The sequence below is a fragment of the Kryptolebias marmoratus genome, linkage group LG14, assembly GCF_001649575.2.
Source record: "Kryptolebias marmoratus isolate JLee-2015 linkage group LG14, ASM164957v2, whole genome shotgun sequence".
Classification (NCBI taxonomy): Eukaryota; Metazoa; Chordata; class Actinopteri; order Cyprinodontiformes; family Rivulidae; genus Kryptolebias; species Kryptolebias marmoratus.
In genome coordinates, this window is record NC_051443.1 from 6,722,446 (window position 1) to 6,742,584 (window position 20,139).

Sequence of the window (20,139 nt, forward strand, 5' to 3'; positions counted from 1 at the left end):
CTCCCACTCTGGCCCCCCCCTCCTGACTTATTTTCCATAAATTCCCATACAGTAAGCTTCATCCTCTGATGTCTCTCAGCATTCAGATCTTTTTGTGGTTCCCAGAACTACAGCGAGAGGCCTTCAGTTTTCAGGAACCAACTACCTGCTTGTGTGCGGGACACCAGCAGCCTCAACGCTTTTAAAACCAATCTAAAAATGTATTTATTTGAAAAATCTCACTCGACGAATACATTATAACTGTTTTTCTGATTAGCTTGTGTGCTATTCGTACTGTTCAGTAATGCTTTGTCGTCTCTAGCAGTGGGTGATAATGTTTTTACCTGTGTGTGTGTGTGAGAGCACGTGTTTGGTTGAATCACTGAACAGATTTTCCTAAACCTTTCAGAAAGCAATCATGGGGTTCACGTCTACAACCTTTGGAGTTGACTTGATTCAAGATGGTCGCCTTAGCAAAGCAGTCGTCATGAACACAAAAACGGCTCTAACAGAATCACTTTTACAGACATGGAGCTAAAATTCAAAGCGATAGTCACAGGCCCTTCTTCACAGCACATGCTCTAAGTGCTAACTGATCACGCAATGTTTTTTTTTCCAAGGTTTGACCAAATGTCATTTCTCAACATTTTATGATCTCAGGCTAAAAACAAAGAAGGTGGGTGGGTGGGTGATATGCATTCCTTCAAGGAATGCTAGGTCTTTCATTTGATCATGTTCTCATAGGCTTTTTTTATTCTGCTTTCTTGTTTTGCTATTTTTGATGTTTATTGTCTTTCCTAACTCTATCTGCCTGTTTTGTTTGGCAGGCTGAGTTAAGGCCCTAGCTCACACGGCTGCTGGTAGTTGGTGAAAACTTTTCATGAGGGAATCTCCGGAATGTCTTTCACCGTGGTTCTTCTCAAAGCTCCCCGTGTGATTGCAGAGCCCCTCTGCTTGAGTTTTGAACATGTTTAAATAATCTGCACAACCTTTGTCTAAAATAGTCCCAAAACTGTTGTAGGCATGCACAGCTCGGCTAAAGGACACTAGAGTTGCATTTTGACACCTGCAGAAAAACAAAAGAGGTCTAAAAACCATGCTGATAATCAATAAGAAATATTAAAAAAAGGTCTTTATTTGTCAAGTGTACTCCAGCAGATTATATCATAAATGTGCAGCTTAGGTGGACAAAAGAATACCTCTCATTACCAATTTAACTTGTTCCAAGAGGTGATTTGTATGTTGAAAATTCATAGTTTGAACCAAATTTTCCCATTAAAAACAATGTAGATGTATTAACTTTGTTTCAACCCCACCCTGCTTCCTCAAAGGAAACAGCGCAGCCCTCACTGTAACGCTCGCTTTCAGCACACAGGCCGAAAGCGAGCGTTCCACCTGTTAAAACTGGAAGAAAACATCGTGTGATACAAACAAGCAACAACAAAACCACAAATGAAGGGTTTCCAGCTCACTTTTTTTTTTAGAGTTGCAGCTGGCAAGCAAAAACGTTAATGTTTTCAGTCATGACTTGTGAGAAGTAAGAAGGGGTGCTCTCTCTCTCTCTCCTACAAAGTTCTGCACTGAGTCCAGATGCAGGACACTTGCTTCAAAGTGTCATGAAAATGAGCCATAATGATGTTATTGTACAGGTTTATATTGCTGATTAAGAATGCGGTTTTACAAGCCGTATCCACAAAATAGGCCAATATTTTCAAACACTGAATGTTTAAAAGGGGGATGCACGTCTCGTCGGTCACTTGGTCCCTAACTCTCCGAGTTCAGTGAGACTGCAGCTAAAAAAATTCAGATTTTCTCACATTTTTGAGGGATTTCTTTCACCAGCTAGTCTCCCAAACTGTTGCAGCTCTGCGAGACAGGGCCTGAACACCTGCATTTGAAAAGTGCTTTCTAAAGAAGGTGGAGCTGAACTGAGTTGAGCCTCTGCGGGTCTTCCACAGGAGGGAGCTTCAGCCAGGTGGAGAACGTGACGGAGGAGGTCCAGAGCCTGAGGAACAGAGTGGAGCTCCTGGAGAAGGTACATGAGACAAACAACATGTTTAAATGACCGCATAACCAACCCATCCACAGAGGTTTATTATCAATCCTGCCTCTGACTACAAAAGCAAGCATTAACATAAAGATACATTCTTAGTTTTCTGAAATAATAAAATAATTTTTCAATTTTCAGAAGCTGCAGTTGGCGTTGGCGCCCTTCACCAGCTTTTTCCCGCTGTCGGTGGATGAGGGCTTCTCAGAGAAAACCACCTTGCTGTCCCACTCCTTCCAGCAACTGGACCGCATCGACTCCCTCAGCGAGCAGATCGGCTTCCTGGAGGAGCGCCTCGGCACATGTGAGGCTGACCCTCGACCCTCTGTTGCACTTAGAGAAGGGAAAATCCAAGACTGAGTCAAACTTGTTTCCCCTGGAATTAAAAGTTTCAACTTTTTAAAACCAAATGATCAAAGTCAAAGCTGAAATCTTAACAACTGACCATAATGTAATAAAATGTCTTAATAATAATGATAAAATCTAATAACATTATGACATTTCGGGGCTTGTAAAGATATAATTCCTTTGGTTCCTTTGGACATTATAGCTCAAACAGTGCAAGCAATGATTGCTTTCTGAGAGTTTGATTAAAATCCATCCAGGGGTTCATGAGATATTTTGCTAACAGACTTACATGGGAAAACACATCACTGGGCTCACTGCAGCAGGCGATAACAAATGATCTTAATGAGGAGATAAATATCAAACCAAGGCTGATTTATTTTATGCAGTTTTAGAGCGGTTATTTCTGAAGTTAGTAGTTTTATTATAAAATCTGTTAAACTCATCTTTCAATTGTAAACTATGAAGATTTCAGGGGTTTTCAGGGGGTATCTCAGAGCAGTCTCTGCAGGAACACAGTGTGACGTGCCGTCGTCCCTCTGGAGGGATCCCGAGACATTTTACTGCGTCACGAGCTTCATCGAGTTTAATTTGATTAGCTTTTGATCCTTCGGTACTTCTTTCTTTTTTTAACACATCCGCCCCAACCTTTTATCACGAAGTTCGTAACGCAGCACCTTTCCCCCCCACCCCAGGTTCCTGTCAGGACAACTAGCAGCTGAGCGAGGGGGTCTTCATCACGCCGTGACGCGTTCATCGCACAAACCCTCCACCACCTCCTTCCTCTTCCATCTTTTCCCGTTTTGCAATGGTACCAGCGGCAGGGTCGTTGTCGCCGTTTCATCACCACTGTAGCCTGTAAATCGGACCCTGTGAGGGGGGGTCAAAGGTCACAGTAGCCTCTTCTGTTTCTGTTTGTTTTGTATCAGTGCAGCTACGCCCCCCCCCCATCAGAGCTCCAACCTGCCGCGGGCCTGATGAGGACGCCTGTATTTATCTATTTAAGTTTTGATCACTTTTAGTCATTGATGGTTTTTTTCCACCGTTTTGTAATAAAAATAAAAGTCTAGGATCCAAAGGCCTCGAGCGCGCTCTCTGGAGACGGCGTTACACAAAAGTTATCAGCAGGAGTATGACGTTTCCTCGACCGTAGAGGAAGAAGCAGATAAAGACGATAAACTGGGTGGGATGAGCTGTGGGCTGATGTGGGCTGTTCTCGACGTCACCTGATGACATGTGATGTGGGCAGGGCTTGATCCTCCCCCGAATTCAATCCAAACGCTCAAAACGAACTTCTCAGCTGGTTTCCTCAGTTTACGGCGCGCTGCTGAAAGAAGAGGTGATGTAACTCAGTGTCATTCTCAGTCATTCTCAGCTACTACCACATCAAATTTTAGCTCAATATCTGTGAAACTAACTAGTTGTAGAAACATTTGTGTTTTCAGAGAACATTGGCTGTAGTGGTCATCTTAAATTCAATTGAGTCCAAAGGTTATTGAACTACAGATACGCATCCAAAGATGACTTGCTTAAAGTTTCATTATAATCTGTTTACTGGTTCAGGAGATATTTTGCTAACAGACAAAGTTGACTCCAGTAGTTAAAGGCAAAGTTTTACCAACAGATCTCACACCATCAGTTAGCGCTTAGCTAACACACCAGTTTTAGTGCAATCTTTGTAAAAGTAGCTGAGTTGCATCCATTTTTGACTTTGCTAAATTTGCTTTGCAGCCATCTTGAATGGGACTGAGCACAAAAGGTAATCACTTGTTGATGTACACCAAATGATGCTTTAATAAAACTTGTCCACTGGTTTATGAGATATGTTGCTCTAACGTTACAGACAGCTGCACACACACACAGGCAAAAACATGATCACCTTTCACCTCGGGCGATAATTAAACCGAATGTACTCCCACCATCTTGTCCTGTGCCGCAGCTGCTCCAAAAAAAAACCCCTAATATTTTAACATCATTGTTGAATAAAAATCTGGGTTTCACTGATCGTACCTGGTACCAGCCTGTTCCTGTCTGGGGAGAACTGAGTGAGACAAGAGAAACCTCCCCCAAAAATGATCAGGATCATAATCTGGATCAGGACCAAAATGTAATCCAACCCCAACATTTCCTGAAGGTTTCATCCAAATCTGTTCAGTAGTTTTTACCTGATCTTTGCTAACAGAGAGAAAAACAAACCAATGGACACGATCAAAACTATAACCAGGAGTGGGACGAGGATGTGTGATGGTCATTATCACTGAACTCGCCTTCATAAAACAAGCAATCAAAGAGGCAGAAGACTGGGTCAGGGTCATCTCAATAAACTGGCTTTCATTCAATTTAACCAATAACAATTAATAATGAGTACAGCACTTTAATGCCAAGTCAGCAACAGCAGCTATACTGCAACGTGTAGTAAACAAACAATTCAAAAACAAAACATTAAAATAATGTACATATCAATTAAATAGCATTTTTAATCAATATTTGGTAGAAATTCATGAACTTTCTGTAGTCACAATTCAAACAAATGCCATTTAGATCAACAGGTTATTGCTCTGACATTTGTTAAATATAAAAAAAGATCAGTTTGGACCATAAAGAAAATGTCAGCTTTTAAAAAATGTGTACTTTAGAAAAGTTGTCACATACATACGGTGGGTTGCAACAGTTTTCATAAGCGTCACATAAAGCCATAATAGCTGTCAAAATTCACGATTTCTCAATGCTTTTGATATTAATTTTTTGTATGTTTATCATCTATGATAAAAAAAAAAAACACTAAATAAGCACCATTCACAACCAAAAGTCAGCCACATGATTTGTAATAAATGAGTGAAATCAGCAAATTTGGGTTTTGTTGCCAACAGTTAACATAATCCCCGGATGTCAACAGAGCAGAGGGAAAACAATGGAATCAGAGACGCCAGGGGGAAAGTGAAAAGGTAAAATTCTTCTTCACAGCGACTAAAAGCTGTTAGTACGAGAGTCGATAGAAGAGGAGTTGTTTTATGGGAGGACATCGAGCGGTGGAGAGCGTTAAAGCAAAAGTTGGGGCTGAGATCATATGGAAATGAGCTGCGCTGAGATATTATAAACTAACAGGAGAATTTCTATAACGGATCTCAGCCTTTAGTAGTAAAAAAAGAAGAATAGCTGCTGCTTTCTAACGCCAAAAATCATATAATCTGACAGCTGTTACTACTTTAAAGAAAAATAAAAAGGTTCAATGTTTCGAAATCCTTCTACTAGGTGAAGCATGGTGGTGGAAACATCATGCTGTGGGGACGTTTTCCCATCAGCAGGGACGGGGAAACTGGACAGAGTTGACTGAGAGACGGATGGAGCGAAATACAGAGAAATTCCTGAGGGAAACCTGTTGGAGTCTTCCAGAGATCAGAGCTCCGCCTCCTTGCTGAAGCAACACGCCACTGGTTTAAAGAGAACCCGTTAAATGTCCTGGAATGGTCCAGTCAAAGTCTAGACCTCAAGTGAGCAGCTCTGTTTTGATTTAAAAGACTGCTGGACAAAAAAAATAAAAAAAATTCAGATCAGGTCTGTGTAACATTCACAATCAAACGATACTTTTCTTGTTTAGAGCCTCTAACTGTGCCTAAAGCTTGAAATCAAAACACCAAAGCCCATTTTTATACAAATAATACATATAAAAGCTATAGTTTAAATAACTAATCTGTTATGTATTCTTACTTTTACATGTTAGGACAAAGGAAGCTGTTTATACCATCTTTGATCAAATTTTCTAATTTTCTTATTTTTGACATAAAAATTAGATCAGCTCATTGGATATTTGACTTCCTGATTTTTTATTTCCTGGTAAAGGCAGGATCCTTCATTTAGTCAACTTTTATTAATTTTATGAAAGGCAAGTCTATTTTTTATTTCCTATTATCAGAATGACTTGCCATGTTTTTGTAAAAGACCTTATTTCAGCGTTTTCTAATCTAATAATCCGTCACGTGTGGGAAACTAATTTGTTACTTTCCCTCAGCAACTTGCCCAAATATGTTAAAAATTTTCAATTTTCTGGTGGATTCAGAAAGTACCTCATAGGCCCATAAATTATTAGGACAAACTGAGTGTTTTTTTTTTTGCATGATTAGTATTATTTTGTCACATTTCATTCACAGGAAAATTGCAAAAACTAGCCTTTCATATTATAGTTCTAAATATACATATTTATTTATGGTTTTTAAAAAGTTTTAGATAAAACAAGAACTTCAGCGGAGAACTGCGTAAGAAAAAAACAAAAGTTTATTTCTTATGATGCAAGGCATTCACATTTTCCCGGAACAAATGAAATCAAGACTGCTACTAGGTTCAGTAATAACAGGATGCTTTTAACGAGCATTTACACACACACATACACACGCGCACACACACACACTCACTCAGTTGGATGTTGGTTGTTTCTTGCGTCCATATAAATGACACTTTGGTTCAAAAATAAATCTCCAAATTAAACCTGAAAAAGTGCTTTAATAAAGTTTGGGGATAATTTCAATCATTTACATGTTAAACACCTGGGGAACCAACAGGTGCTGAGCCTGCTCGACCCAAAGTGGGACCCGTCCTCTTTATTCAGAAAATACGAGAACAACAACAAGGAATAAATTAAATCGGACAACCTAAGATATTAAATCCTATTTTTGAAAAGAAACCAATTTGGTCAGCTGCTTTATGAACATTTTGGATACGACCTGCTGCAGAAGTTAAATCTTTCACAGAATATAACAAACAAAAAAAGTCAATAAATATAACTAAACTAGGAAATAAAAATGGGTTAGTTATTAGTAGTTTAATACTTAGCAGTGTTAAACACAAAAGCTGTCCTGACCTCTTGTACTTTAAGTAGGAATCACTAAAACTACCGCTGCGTTCAGCGATCAACAGCAGAGGTAATAACAAGGGAAGTTACAACAGCTCAGTCTAAATTTAATGCACCTAATGCTTGAAACGCAACGTCTGGATTCCACCCCGGCTAGACGAAGTACACGAGTCCCCCACTACAGAAAGAACGTCCTGCTTTACATTCTCAAACAGTGTTTAACGAAGGCAGTTTGCAGAATCAGGACCTGGATGAGCTTCAGTCGGACCCATGTGGTTATTAGTTCAGTCAGTTCAGACAAAACAAAATTCCAGCTTAGAGAAAACTTGCTGAACAATCCAAAGTGCAACAAAAACAACTTAAGGCCTAAATTCTTTTCACAAATTCTTAAATATCGTCATACTTTCTCCACAGAAATGTTTTTTTTCCACCATCAGATGAATGAAATCAGGGACAAACTGCTGCAAATACAGTTCAACTTACCGTGTTCAACATTTTTAGGAAGATTTTCGCATTTTTTGATTGTTAAAAAGGGATAGTTTGGTCATTCTTGAAGTGATGTTCTGTCAAATAGCTGATTATGGCAGATAAGATACAAACTGAAGTATTCAGAGTTTGAAGAAAAAGGGCAAAAGTCTTCATCCAGGATAGGCTAAAGACTAGTCAAATGAGGGCCTGTTTGTTTCTCCAGCTTGTAAAACAACTCTCTCAAAGTGGCACACAGATGTGAAAGTACGCTACATTACCTAACATGACAGTTTTCTCAGCTGAACGACCATCAACATTAATAAAGATTATTTCTCTCCGTCTCCTTCTGTTGTTCAAAACTGAAACCAGAATATCAGTTTTTGGAAGTGCCATCATATTGTATTTTTGAAGCCAGAGTGGGCACACTGTCGATTTTAGGCTGTACCCTGAATGCAATGGAACACCCCCAGTTTGCCAACAGGCTGCCATACTGTCAATTACAGGCAGACACAAAACTTGACTTTAAACCTCAAATAAGTTATTGAAACTTAACATATTCAGAGATAGAGAAAAAAAAATCCAAAAAAAATCCTGAAAAATTTCATCAAAACCTGTTAAATAGTTTTTAAGTGAGCCTGCTCACAAACAAACCAACACTACCAAAAACATAACCTCCTTTGTGGATTTTAAATGAATGCATATTTGAACATTAAAGCAACAAGGTAAGAACTACGTGGATCAACAAAAATCATCATCTAAAATGAAAAAAAGATGTGAAGTGTGTTTTCATTTGTTTAAGTGAGGAAAATGTCCATTTAATGAACATGTAGGGGTGGGACTTAAAACTGCCACTAGGTGGTGTTCTTTATGGCTTCAGCTTCCAGCTTCTGGTCCTGTCTCTGGTTGATACTGGGTGTATGCTGATGATGCACTCCAGGCAGCCTGACAGACAGTCTCTGCTCAGCACACATACTTTCATGTGATAACATGAATGACAAACTAAACAACCGTGTCATGCAAAAGAAAAAAAAACAAAACAAAACTATATAAAACAGGTGCTGGTTTGACAAGCCATTTGCCCAGCCTGGAGGAAAACTTCTGCCCTTTTCTTCATACTCCATGCTCTGTGATTGATGTTACAACTGATACTATAGATAACTATTTGACAGAACATCACTTGAAAAGTGACCAGACCATCCCATAAGGCCAATTTATTTGTTCACAAATCCTTAAACATCATCATGGTTTCTCTGCAGAGGTTAATCAAACCTTTGATGATCCGAACTAGACTTTTTTTCACCTTCAGACAAATAAAATCAAGGAGAAATTGCTGCTAAGTGACTCAAAAACACATTTTATCTTGTTCAACCCTTTTTAGGAACAAATTTCCATGTTCTGTTTGGTAATAAATAATAAATCGTCAACTCAATCAGCCCCTCCCAGCCTCTTATCAATGAGTCTTATATCAATGATCAGCAATCGGTGAATGATCATTTCAACAGTCCTCATCATGGCACAATACATTGGACTTTGGAACAGTGATGCTGGAACAGTTTGGAAACCTTTTGAGTTTTTTTGACACATTTTAAAGAGATTCTTTTATAAATTCAAAGCATCAAAAACAACAATCCTGTGTGAAAATAAAAACAGAACCGAGTCAGAAGAGACCTGCTGCTTTGTGGTGAAAGTCGGTCATTTCTGTTGTTTCAGAAAAAGAAAAGAAAAGAAAAGAAAACCTGAAAGATTTTACTGAAATACAGCAATAGCGCACCTTTCATTCGTTGTTTCTGACATCATAAAGTGTCTAACCAAGCTACAAGTCACTGAGCTGAAGAGCCACGCTGGATATGGAGTTCAATTCATGGTGACAAAATAAAATGCGTCCACATTCGAGCAGAACTTCCACTCAGTCCTCCACATGATGAAGCCTGCTCCGTTTGCTTTGGGGCAAAAATAACCGTAAGAAAGAGCGTGCACGCTAATGACAACTGAAGGAAGGAGATGGGATTCTTTAAATAAGTGTGTCCATAAGTCACTTAAATGAAGGCATCATGAGGGGGAAACATCAATATGTACTGACATTTATGAACAGAAAAAGAAAAAAAACTGCTCAAGTAGTTCAGCTGAACAGAAGGCAGATGGAGATTAAAAAAAAAAAAGAAAAAAGGGGGCAAACTGGTTAGAAAGCAGGACGATACCAAAGCCAGGCTTTCCAAAGCCAGAGTATAAAGCAACAGAGAAGGTGGACAGAGCCATCCAAAAGGCATGCATGGACAACACACAACCGTAGTGTTTGGCTTGCCGTCCGTCACTCCACTCGCGGCGTGCAGAGCAGCGCTGAGGGTCGGGACTGACTGTGCTGTATCAGACCAGAGGCAGACGGGTCCAGGCGTCAACTAGACAGGAAGTCCCTGTCCCGTTTTGCTTCCTGTTCAGGTAACTGGACAACCTGGATAAAGCAGGGAGGTCTGGGGAGGGAGGAGGATTTCAGACAGGCGCAGAAAAAGAGGCTGAGTATGGCAGATATTCAGTGCCTTGAGGGCCCGTTGCTCTGGGTGACGGAGTCAGAGATTTCCAGGAAAGCGGAGCGCATCAGGCTGTAGGATTTGTCGGAGAGAGACGACACGTCGTCTGCCGTCATCCCCTTTGTCTCAATCTTTGGAAGGATCTTTAACTTGATGGTCCCTGCAGAAACACAAACTTCACCATCAGAAAGCTCACAGAACATCAGTTTATTACTCTTTTGCCTAAAGTGTTGCAAATGTGGAGGGAAAGAAAAGCTGAGATACCTGATCTGAACTGCTTTTCTTTCCGAAGGTAGAAGTTGTTGTAGGAGGAGAAAACTACAGGTATGATGGGAACCTAGAAGGGAAGACAGGAAGGAGTAAAAGAGACATCACATCTGAGTGCGAATTAACTCCGTTTTAAACACATTTAAAGATGAGAAAGGTAGAAATACTTCACACACACACACTCAGCATGACATAACCAATCTCTTCTATTACTTCTATTAGAGGCCGAGTGTCTCTCTGGAGGCCCCAAGTGGCCCTTCAGCAGGACAGGATGAGCCAAACGTGTCTCCCCCTGGGGGCTGTCCTGTTTCCTCTCAGTCTGAGTACAAACGGAGATGCTGCACTATTACTCAGCAAACAGACCGTCTCAGGTGGAAAACCTAAAGGCTTGGCAATGAAGAAATGCCTTACATGCCTGAGATTTGGACCAAGAGCCCCCCGCAAAAAAACAAAAAATGTAAAAAACTGAACTCGACCCGTCTGCTACCACACAACATTCTACCTCAATATCTGTAAAAATGACTGAGTTGGAGCCATTTTTGAGCAGCCATGTTAAAACGGCTTGACTTTTAACACACAAAAACATAATCATCTGTCTTCACCTTTTGCCTGCAGCTGATAAAGGAAAACAAAACAAATCCAAACGAGTGAAACTGTACCCCCACGGGCATATACTGACAAACATGATGGAGGCCTTTTCAACATTCAAAATGTTATGTTTAACACAGAAAACACATGACCAGAACTCCGAACTTAGCCTAGCGAGCTTTATTTATGTAGCCTTTCAGTCTTGATGCATATCTAAACCTAACTGAAATCCATTTTTACACGGAAAGCTAAAAAAATAAAAAGGTTTCACACATTCAGCAGTACTCTGAAGAAAGTTGTGGTTTCTGTATGGATTTTTTTAAAAAAAGAAAAAGAATTCCCCCCCCCCCCTTTTTTAAATTCATTCCACCTGTCTGAGCCTGCATGTGTGCTCTGAAACAACGGCAGAACGAAGACCTCCCAGCTGCATGCATGCAGAGATTAAAGATGATAAACACCCACAGCTGAGCTGAGAACGGCCTCTTTATGCTGAGTCGGCCCTTTTCTCTGATAATCGGTCAGAAGTTAGGCAATGCATTACAAAAAAAGAGGAAAACCATTACAAAGTAAAATGGCCACACAACTATTTTATTGATTTAGATCAGTGCTGACGTTAGATCCATATCAGGCAGATAGCGCCACCATGTGTCTGGATGAAGCACAAAACTAAACCAAATGTTAAAAGTTAGCAGAAGTTTCCTGGAATACTGCCGGAGTTTCTTCTGCTCTTCAGTCAAAGTCAACAGAAGACGAAGGATGAAAGTGTGACGGACGGGCTTCATTCACTCAGAGAGGACACAGAACACACAAAGGAAGGCAGGAACATTCAAATATATCCTCACCTGTGCCTGCACTGCCAGGTGGAAAGCGCCTTTTTTGAAGGGCAGCAAGTCACCTTTCTGGTTCCGAGTTCCCTCTGGGAAGACCCACAGCCGGATCTTCAGAGGGTGAATTCAGCAAACCAAATTATCACCAACAACCATCGACGTGAAGATGCAGCCTGTGTTGACTGAACCGTTTGATTACCTGCTCATCCAGCATGGTTTTAGCAGCGTCAGCCATGACACTCTTGGCATCGCTCGTCTTCTTGCGGTTGATAAAAACGATGCCTCCCAGCCAGCAGATGAGGCCCACGGTCCCGGCGTAAACCAGCTCCTTCTTGGCAATCGTGGTGCAGCGGTCGGGTAAGACCTCCATCAGGCCTGAGAAACACAAACATAAGAAGTTTGCTTTACAAGCACTAAAATGGTTTCCTTTAACTGTAATAGAACAAAAGAACGCATTCATACAAATACCCAACCTCACATTTTAAAATCACTAATTTCTGCTTGAACAAAGCTTGTGTTCATATATCTTACTGGGCCGCCACTGTTGGAGGCTCAAACCTGTGTTATGCCTTTGTGATACATATGTGCAAGGAGTTCATAACATTCACAACAAGCCTGAGGGGATAAAGATATTCAGGATGTTCTAAGACAGGGGTGTCAAACCCAGTGACGCAAGGGGGCCAAAATTAAAAATTTGGTCCTAGCCGAGGGCCAATCACAATCAATATTTGTTAAAAATTACATAAATGAACCTTGGTTTTAAATGTATCATGTCAAATCATTCATATAGAAATATCAATGACCTTTTCCCAGTTACAGATTATACAGAATTTAGAGCAAACATGCTTTAATGAACACAGACAAATAGATCAAACTTCAAAAAGCACATCATTAGCTGTCATTTCTTATCCCTCACTCAGCTTTTAAATGATTTTTTTAACATTAAAAACTTGATTATACAGAAATTAAAACTATACAATGTTGGCTTCTAAGTCACTTTCAAGTGAAAACTTCACTAATTAGGTTCAGTTTTTTTAAGCAAAATAAGAATCAGAGACTATCTGTCCGAGACTAGAGGGCCGGACCTGATGAAATCTAAACGTTATCTTAGGGGCCGGATGAAATGTTACAGAGGGCCAGATCTGGCCCGCGGGCCTTGAGTTTGACACGTGTGTTATAAGACATTCACAGAAATTATATATTTTGTATAAATAATAATTACAGTTTATTTATTCTGAATGCATCCGGTATTTGTGACTACTGTAACTAACTTGAAACACTTTTATTAAAATCCACCAAAGAGAATAGGGTGATATTCTTTTTGCCTCACATGAGCCATGTGGGGCTTTTAGTCCCCCCTTCTTTCCCCACACACAAGCCTGTTGTCACATGACTGGTAACTAAAAACACCTACTAGAAAAATGAACATTTCACCATACAACAGCAAGGTGAGAACTACATGAATCAACAAGAGTAGACACGTGAAAAGAAATTATTAGAGGTAGTTTTTTTTTAATTTTCCCCAACAGCAATGTCCCGTAAAACTTGTGCTGGAACCAGGACACAGGGAAGGCTGGTCGTGTTCTGCCTTTGACTTCAGAGTCCACATCAAAAATTGATCAGTATACAGCATTTGATGTACGTCTACAACAGATTAACTTTTGGAGCCAACCCAATTCAAGATGGTCACCACTGCTCATCAACATTAGCCCATACATACATGGCTATAATTCAGCCAATTGTACAGTTAGAGCTAAAATAGTTATGGATACAACATACTCTGAGAGCTAGGAGATCTCACATGAGATTGCACTAAATGTCATTTACAAGGTTTGACCAAAATGTTTATAACTCCGTCCCTTCTCAACACAAGATGGTCTTAGTTTAAAACTGGGGCATGAACAGCAGTGGGTGATAAGTAATGCTTTGAGGAATGCTTGGCCTTTAATGGAGCACCGTGAGATGTTCAAGGCTGGGGGACATTTTTTTCTAACCCAACCCTGAGCTGTACTTCAACATTGCCTCTCACCCTTTAGAGAGTTCCTTGGTCTTCATGTTGTCTATTGTCTCTTTGCAACTGACTGTAAAACATCAGTGAGACTAAATACCAGTGTCCAAATAGGTAGTATCAACTCTCATCACTTAATGTTGCACGCCCAGAAAAATCCAAATGTTATGAATAAACTTAATGGATAGAAGTCACATGTGGAGTACCCCAAGGTTCAATCCTGGGACCCCTTCTATTTAAAATCTACATGCTCCTGCTAGCCCAGGTTATAACAAGTAATAACATTAGTTACCATAATTATGCAGATGATACACAGCTCTATATTACGATGTCACCAGGTAACTCTGAACCTATCCTAGCACTGAACAGATGCTTAGAACAAATCAATGCGTGGATGTGCCAAAACTTTCTCCAGCTGAACAGAAGCAAGATTGAAATTATTATCTTTGGACCTAAAGAGGAACAATCAAGAGTCAGCGCGCAGCCTCAGGTATTACAGCTAAAAACTAGTGATCAGGCCCAAAATCTGGGTGTGGTGATTGACTCAGACCTGAACCTTATGGGACACATAAAAACAGTTACAAAGTCGGCCTTCTATCACCTGAAGAATTAAAGGACTAATGTCACAACAAGATCTAGAAAAAATTATGCACGCGTTCATCTTTAGTCGTCTCGATTACTGCAACAGTGTCTTCCCAGGTCTGCCAAAAAAATCAACCAGACAGCTGCAGCTGATCCAAAATGCTGCTGCTTGGGTTCTCACTAAGCCCAGAAAAATAGAGCACATCACCCCGGTTTTAAAGTCTGGCATGCGCTCCCTGTAGCACAGGGAATAGACTTTAAAATACTTCTATTAGTTTATAAGATCACTCAACGATCTAGCACCACAATACATTAAATATTTACTATCGTCGTATCAACCCTCCAGAACACTCAGGTCTTCTGGTTCTAGTCTACTTTGTATCCCCAGAACCAGAACCAAACATGGAGAAGCAGTATTCAGTTTCTATGCACCATCAATCTGGATCAAGCTACCGGAAAACTGCAAAACAGCCGAAACATTAAATTCCTTTAAATCAAGGTTGAAAACTCACCTGTTTTGAGCTGCCTTTGATTAGTTGTCCGCAAACAAATACAGTAATATTCATTACATTTTTTCACATTTCCAATTCATTTAAATTGTTATAATCAACCATATAATAAAAATACTTCATGTTTTATGTTGTGTCATTTTTTTCCACCTGGAGTTTAGTAAAATAAAAACTAAAAATTGGTAGAAAACAGATTTTTTAGGGTCTGACAATACACTGGAAGTGCACTATATTGCAAATTTATTTGGATAAAAAAGAAATTTAAAAAAACTATATATAAATAAGAAATTCAAGGCAATTTACAGTACATTATTGAGTAAAAATATATATATATATATATTTTTCCTATAATCAAGCAGCCCTATGCCAAGTGTAACATTCATGAAATAAAGTGTAATACACAGTGTGTTTGGACAATTTACATTTTTTTTTTTTCTTTTTTGCAATTTTTGAAAACATATTCCAGGAACAAAACATCAAAAATGACTGTTAAGTGATAAGAGTTTCTAACATTTAGTGGCAACAACAACAGGTCCAAAGGTTTGAGACTGGAATGATCTTTGACCTTACCACTTCCTCTCCCCACAGATGTGTGATAACCTGAATGAAGATATCAGGTATAAAAATCAGTTGGGTGTGAGAACACAGCAGTCAGGCGTTATTTCCACAGTTTATAAACCTCTGCCCAGTGTGAGTGAGATGTTGAAGGCATAAAATGAGAGAAAGTGGGTCGGCATCTGTTGAATAAATCATAGAAAACACGAGAGAAGGTTGACTGAGTTGGAACCGGGATGAAAGAAAAAAAAAAAAAAAAACAGTACAGAGTGCCAAAATTACATGAGAGAGGAGCATTTAAAAATGCAGCTCCATCTGTGGAGGTGAGGATTTCACTTCCGAACAGTCTCATCACACCAGCTCGACGACAAGCAGCTATTAATCGCAGAGTGTAGCAGTTGGCATGGCAACTTGGACGCCAAATCAGCCTCTCGCAGAGTTTTCGCAGCACTAATTAGAAGCCTGGCTCTCCCCCTGCTGTCACTATCCTTGGCCCTGAGCCTGGCCTCATCCCTTACCAACACTAAGAAACACTTTCGCAGCAGCTGTGGTGGGAAGAAAACACACCGCGGCTAAATTAGTGTCTTTTAAACTTAGATATGTGTCGCCCGCTGCCTTTCACGCCAGATATTTAAGCTAAAATCATTTAATGGCGTCGTAGCTGTTTTGGTCACACCTCAAAAATAAAGTTATTATATATTGTGATCTCGTGCAACATTTGAGATGTCATGCCTAGGAGTACACATCGTGAATGACTCTCAGCTACTACCACATCCATATTAGGTCAATATCTGTACAACTGACTGAATAACATACAATTATGTGTTTTGTAAGATCAGCAGGCTATGGCAGCAATCTTGAACTGGACTGACACCAAAAGTTAATCAGTTGTAGATGTACATCCAATAATTACTCTCTGAAATCTGTTGTAATGAAATCTGTCCAGAGGTTCATTAGATTTTTTGCTAATAGACAGACAAACACACACAAAGACATGGGTGAAACCATTGTCGTCCACTTTGTATTTTGCTGGAGGGCAATCTCTTTGGCTGAATGGTGTGTTTTTACAAAACAATCTGTTTGGTTAGGCTCTGTGTGTGGGCAAAAAGCTAGAGGGTAGACATATTACATTTGCCCTGGAATCATCATGTTGCCTTACTGACACTACAGTCACATACCAGGAGAGGTGGTTATTTCTACAATACACAAGAATTTAAATGTTTGAAAGTGATATAAATGTTAACATTTGGCCCAAGTCAGTCTTGGTCTTCACTGGGTTTCTCCAAAACAACTGAATGATGTATTAAATCCTGGATGGTGGCAATAATGATGTATTCCACCATCCTCAATGTTCCTTTAAGTCCTCTTTTCAACCGTTTAGAGGCAGACTAAAAACAGACTGTCACTAACAACCAATGTGCACAGGAACTGAATTACGTTCGAGCTCTGAGATGACTGCAGCAGGCAGTTCTGCTCTCACTGATCACAAGTATTACATTTTCATGCAGCCAGATCTACAAAGCAGGTGTTACTGAAACATTTCATTTGGTCCAGCTTTAAGTGGAGACAAGTGTGGGGCTGGATCATGGAAAATAATCAGAATATTGACAAAGTTGTAGAGGTAAGATCTTTTCGTTTTGTTTTTAAAATCATTGATGACATTAACAAAACAAACATAACAAAATAACAACAGAACAGAGCTAAAAAATGAACCATAATCAAAACGCACAAAACCAACTAGATCTGTTCTTAAACACATAGAAAACACACGATACAAGCTGAACACATGACACCAAAACCAAGCTCAATGACCAGATTTAGAAACACAACCAATGTCACATACAGAGCACAGTCTAGGTTACTTAGGTTTAACAAAACTATAGCACATTCTGACCAGGAGCTAAATAAAATGACCTATGTTAAATATATCGATCACTGCGTCAAATATTCTTCAACAGGCAACAAGACAGAAGCACAGGAACCAAAATAAAGCTGTTAGCACAGCAAAAAACTTACTATTGATGATGGTATTAATTAACAAGTCCATTCTATGACCAAAAAAAATCTAACCTTTTGGACTCTTTTGTCCTATAATTCCGTCTTTATGGACTGGAGACTTAATTAGACTTGAAGACATTTTATCAGCTACATGTAAGTATGACTAACTGTCTCCCCGGGCCTGAATCATCATGCAGCACACAGTTGAGTGGCCACTTGAGTTTTCTCAGAGATGACAATGTTGAAGCAGTTTAGGCAAATAGCTTTCAGAAGCTCCACAGTCATGCTGATGATCGTGAGTTGACTTCCATAAACTTCCTAAACCAGGAGCTACAAAATCTGGCTGAGATCCCTTCGTGCAAAAAAGCAGAGCCGATTCCAGTATTTAAGCGGAGTTCGTTTAATGTATTCCTATGAAAATCATAGCCAATCACTGATGAAAATTCCAGAAATACTTAACTTATTTACAGTCTCTGAAATCTTGTTAAATTTTGTTAACTTTTCCAAAATGACCATATAACATGCAGCAGTTTTCCAGATGACTGGAGGAGGGGGAGGAAGTGGGAGTCTGTCAGGGTTTTTAGAATGGAAGGGGGAGTGAGATATGATGCATTTCAAGAAACCGGGAAAAGCTAAACTCCTTGTAAATTATGTGCAGAAGGCTAAAATATAACTTTTAAACTTTATACTTGATATTTGCGATGGTCATTGTTTTATATTGCACAAGGAAAAATTCTTATTATCTCTTTAATATCTCGAATATACTCACTATTGCCCAGCCCTACTTTTGATGTTCAACCTATAACTTACTTTTCTCTGAAAAAGAAAATTCTAAATAAATTGTCGCCCATTTTGTTCAGTTAGCTTAATGTAGATTAATGTAATGAATTACTAAATCAAAGACGTGTCTCTCAATAAAGTGAGTAGAAATTAAAACCACCCAACCAGTTTTTAGTTGTTTAAATAGCGAGAGTATGTTTTTCTCCCATCACTTAATCTTAGCTCATCCAAGTGAGCAGTCAAAGCATGGCATCTGACAAAGACATCCAAGTCTGGTCTATAGTGTCAAACAAAAATAAAACTAGATGGACACTTCTAAAATTCCTATAATTAGCATTAGAGAAAAAGCTCCCATATAAACAACTACTTTGGATTATTTTTCATCACTTTCAAAGATGACAATTTTTAGTGAAAAACATTTTAGATGCACTGCTTTTCTTTAATCTTTTAACATTGTTTTACGCTCATATTTAGTCTGCTTTGAAAGAAATTTCAGCATGTATTTAGGGAAATATAGCCATCAGCATATAGGATACATTTAATTTTGGGTGGGTATTTTAGGTCTCACACACACACAGTGGATATGACATAGCCTGCAGACTCCATGTCTACATGTAGCACATAGGGCTAACGGCACAGCAATGACTGCTGTACAGATCAGAGTTCAGATGTAAACTTCCCCTTAAAAAGCTAAACGGTTATAATTAATTTATACTGCTAAAAGAATGATTATTTTCCTAAAAACGTACAATCTAAAATAAATATTTCTCCATAAAAAAGTGCTCCAGTACCCACCCAAAACATCCAAAGAGCTCTGGTGGTTGGAGATGACGACATATGGACCTTCTGTCTGCAGATGTTCCCAGCCGCTCACTTCAATTCGAAGACCCAGCAAGTACTTGACATGGCGCACCATGAATCGGATGATCCTGTAAAGTGGGGGGGGAAAAAAAGGTTAATTACTTTGCTGCTGAGTAAATATAAGTTACTGTGTTGTAGGCATAGACTGTATATACAATGCTCAAAAAAATAAAAGGGAACACTTAAACAACACAATATAACTCCCAAGTAAATCAAACTTCTGTGAAAGCAAACTGTCCACTTAAGAAGCAAAACTGATTGGCAGTCAATTTCACATGCTGTTGTGCAAATGGAATAGGCAACAGATGGAAATTTTTGGCAATTAGCAAGACACACTCAAAGGAGTGGTTCTGCAGGTGGGGACCACAGACCACTTCTCAGTACCTTTGCTTTCTGGCGGATATTTTGCTCACTTTTGAATGTTGGTGGTGCTTTCACACTCGTGGTAGCATGAGACGGACTCTACAAGTGGCTCAGGTAGTGCAGCTCATCCAGGATGGCACATCAATGCGATCAATTTTGCACACCATTTTTGTTTTTTAAACTTTTTTTGAATCAATGCGAGCTGTGGCAAGAAGGTTTGCTGCGTCTTTCAGCATAGTGTCCAGAGGCTGGAGGAGCTACCAGGAGACAGGCCAGTACGCCAGGAGACGTGGAGGAGGCCGTAGGAGGGCAACAACCCAGCAGCAGGACCGTTCCCTCCGCCTTTGTGCAAGGAAGAACAGGAGGAGCACTGCCAAAGCCCTGCAAAATGACCTCCAGCAGGCCACAAATGTGCATGAGTCTGTACAAATGGTTCGAAACCGACTCCATGAGGATGGTATGAGGGCCCGACGGCCACAGATGGAGGTTGTGCTCACAGCCCAACACCATGCAGGACGCATGGCAGTTGCCAAAGAACACCAGGATTGGCAAATTCGCCACTGGTGCCCTGTGCTTCACAGATGAAAGCAG

The 20,139-nt window shown here is 39.8% G+C and overlaps 2 protein-coding genes across 4 annotated transcripts in view; one reads left to right on the forward strand and one right to left on the reverse strand.

The window, feature by feature from the left end:
• The window catches only part of egfl7 (EGF-like-domain, multiple 7), a 13,179-nt gene extending 8,868 nt beyond the window's left edge, over positions 1 to 4,311 (forward strand). For 2 of the 3 annotated variants that reach the window (XM_037979344.1, XM_017431257.3), the window contains 2 exons: positions 1,938 to 2,014; positions 2,168 to 2,526. In XM_037979344.1, coding sequence (XP_037835272.1) covers positions 1,938 to 2,014; positions 2,168 to 2,386 — 296 coding nt within the window. In that variant the 3' untranslated portion in view covers positions 2,387 to 2,526. Of the gene's footprint in view, positions 1 to 1,937; positions 2,015 to 2,167; positions 2,527 to 3,066 lie in introns of those variants that run through there. The other variant, XM_017431258.3, reaches the window with a different exon arrangement.
• A 2,115-nt stretch (positions 4,312 to 6,426) lies between these two features.
• On the reverse strand, positions 6,427 to 19,274 carry agpat2 (1-acylglycerol-3-phosphate O-acyltransferase 2 (lysophosphatidic acid acyltransferase, beta)). The gene is made up of 5 exons (XM_025009357.2): positions 19,120 to 19,274; positions 12,092 to 12,267; positions 11,908 to 12,003; positions 10,475 to 10,547; positions 6,427 to 10,370 (listed from the first exon to the last, which is right to left on the reverse strand). The coding sequence occupies exons 1-5, from the start codon at positions 19,238 to 19,240 to the stop codon at positions 10,213 to 10,215; spliced, it is 624 nt and encodes a 207-aa protein (XP_024865125.1). The 5' UTR covers positions 19,241 to 19,274; the 3' UTR covers positions 6,427 to 10,212.
• Positions 19,275 to 20,139: the final 865 nt, after the last annotated feature.